The sequence below is a fragment of the Propithecus coquereli genome, unplaced genomic scaffold (genome assembly GCF_000956105.1).
Source record: "Propithecus coquereli isolate 6110/MARCELLA unplaced genomic scaffold, Pcoq_1.0 Scaffold123, whole genome shotgun sequence".
Lineage (NCBI taxonomy): Eukaryota > Metazoa > Chordata > Mammalia > Primates > Indriidae > Propithecus > Propithecus coquereli.
Genome location: NW_012136414.1, coordinates 3,898,057 through 3,899,407, shown reverse-complemented (window position 1 = coordinate 3,899,407; position 1,351 = coordinate 3,898,057). Strand labels below are relative to the sequence as shown.

Below are 1,351 nucleotides of genomic sequence, written 5' to 3'. Positions count from 1 at the left end.
TGTCCTCGCATTCTCTGAGCAGGGATGACCATGCTGAGTAAGCAGTCTACATTGTACAGTGCGCTAGAGGCCAATGTTGAATTGGATCTGTGGCACGCGGACAGGGCCCACATCAGACTTCTACTGTGAGTGGGGTTAGGCTGCACTGCTTAGTTGTTTTTTAAAAGCAGATAAAGATTGTAGAATTCTCATCAAAATGATATTCAAAGTTCACACTTTGAGCCACCCACAGACCCCCTGTCCAAACATAACCATGGGAGAAATAAATAAAATAAATAGATAATACTCTTTATGGGCAAGGAACTGAAAAGGAATGTAGGACTGAAGGCCTGAGACTGCCGTTCTCAGTACCAGAAGCAGCAAGGGCAGTGAGGATACCAGTTCCCAGGGCCAGGGAGAAGAAGGGTGGAGTGGTGAGTCATTCTCCTCCCTCCTTTCTCTTACCCCCACTTCCACCCCAGGAAAAGAGGCAGGAAAGAAAAAAGGTGCTGCCAATCGCTGCCCAGAGCTACAGCTTATAAGAGTCCGAATGCCAAGGAAGACATCAGGACAGACTCAATCTTCAGGATCAAGCCTAGCCAACAAATCATCTAACTCCAAACTGTCCCAATATCATGGTGGAGTAAGAGCCCTGAGCCACCAGAAGAGCTGGTTTTGGACTATGAGTCCCAGGGGTGGTGTTAAGGCAACTACAAAACCTCTGAATAGAGAGGAGTGAGGGAGAGGAAAAGAAAAATAGCACCAAGTCAAGGAGGGTCAAACCCAAATTTGGGTCAAACCCAAATTCTAAAACACACAAAGAAAATTAACACCAAGAAAGACAGCAAGTAAAATCAAATATTGGGAAAAAAATCATTTTAGACAAAATAAAAGTAAAAGTGCCATTTTAAAAATACTTCAGAATAAGTACATTTAGTGTTACCAAAGGGATACATAAAGCAGTAGCATCATTCCAAAGAAACAGGCGAAATCATACAAAAAATAATTTTTAAAACTCAGTATGCTGAACAAACTCTAAACTGGAATAATCACAGTAATATGAATATATTGAGGGGTAATAGTAAGAAATTCACCATGAGCATAACAAAGGGATACAGAGAAAAAAAATGTGAAAGATCATTTGAGAGATATGAAGGTAGATTGATATGGAGATAGATTTAAATGAATGAATACACACACATACACACACACACACACACAATCCCAGAAAAAGAGGAAAAGGCAGAAGCAGCAAGCAGAAAGATAAAAGTTGAGAATCTTTAGCATTGATAGAAGACATCAGCTATCAGGTTAAAAATATACTTCAGATAATAGTAAATGCACAACTAGACACTTTATAATAAAATAGCAA

General features: G+C 39.9%; 1 protein-coding gene across 1 annotated transcript in view; it reads left to right on the top strand.

Moving 5' to 3' along the window:
* SCEL (sciellin) overlaps positions 1-1,351 on the top strand; it is a 116,623-nt gene that overhangs the window by 105,596 nt on the left and 9,676 nt on the right. The window contains exon 30 of the mRNA XM_012637758.1: positions 23-125. Within this exon, the coding sequence (XP_012493212.1) occupies positions 23-125 (103 nt within the window). The remainder of the gene's footprint in view (positions 1-22; positions 126-1,351) is intronic.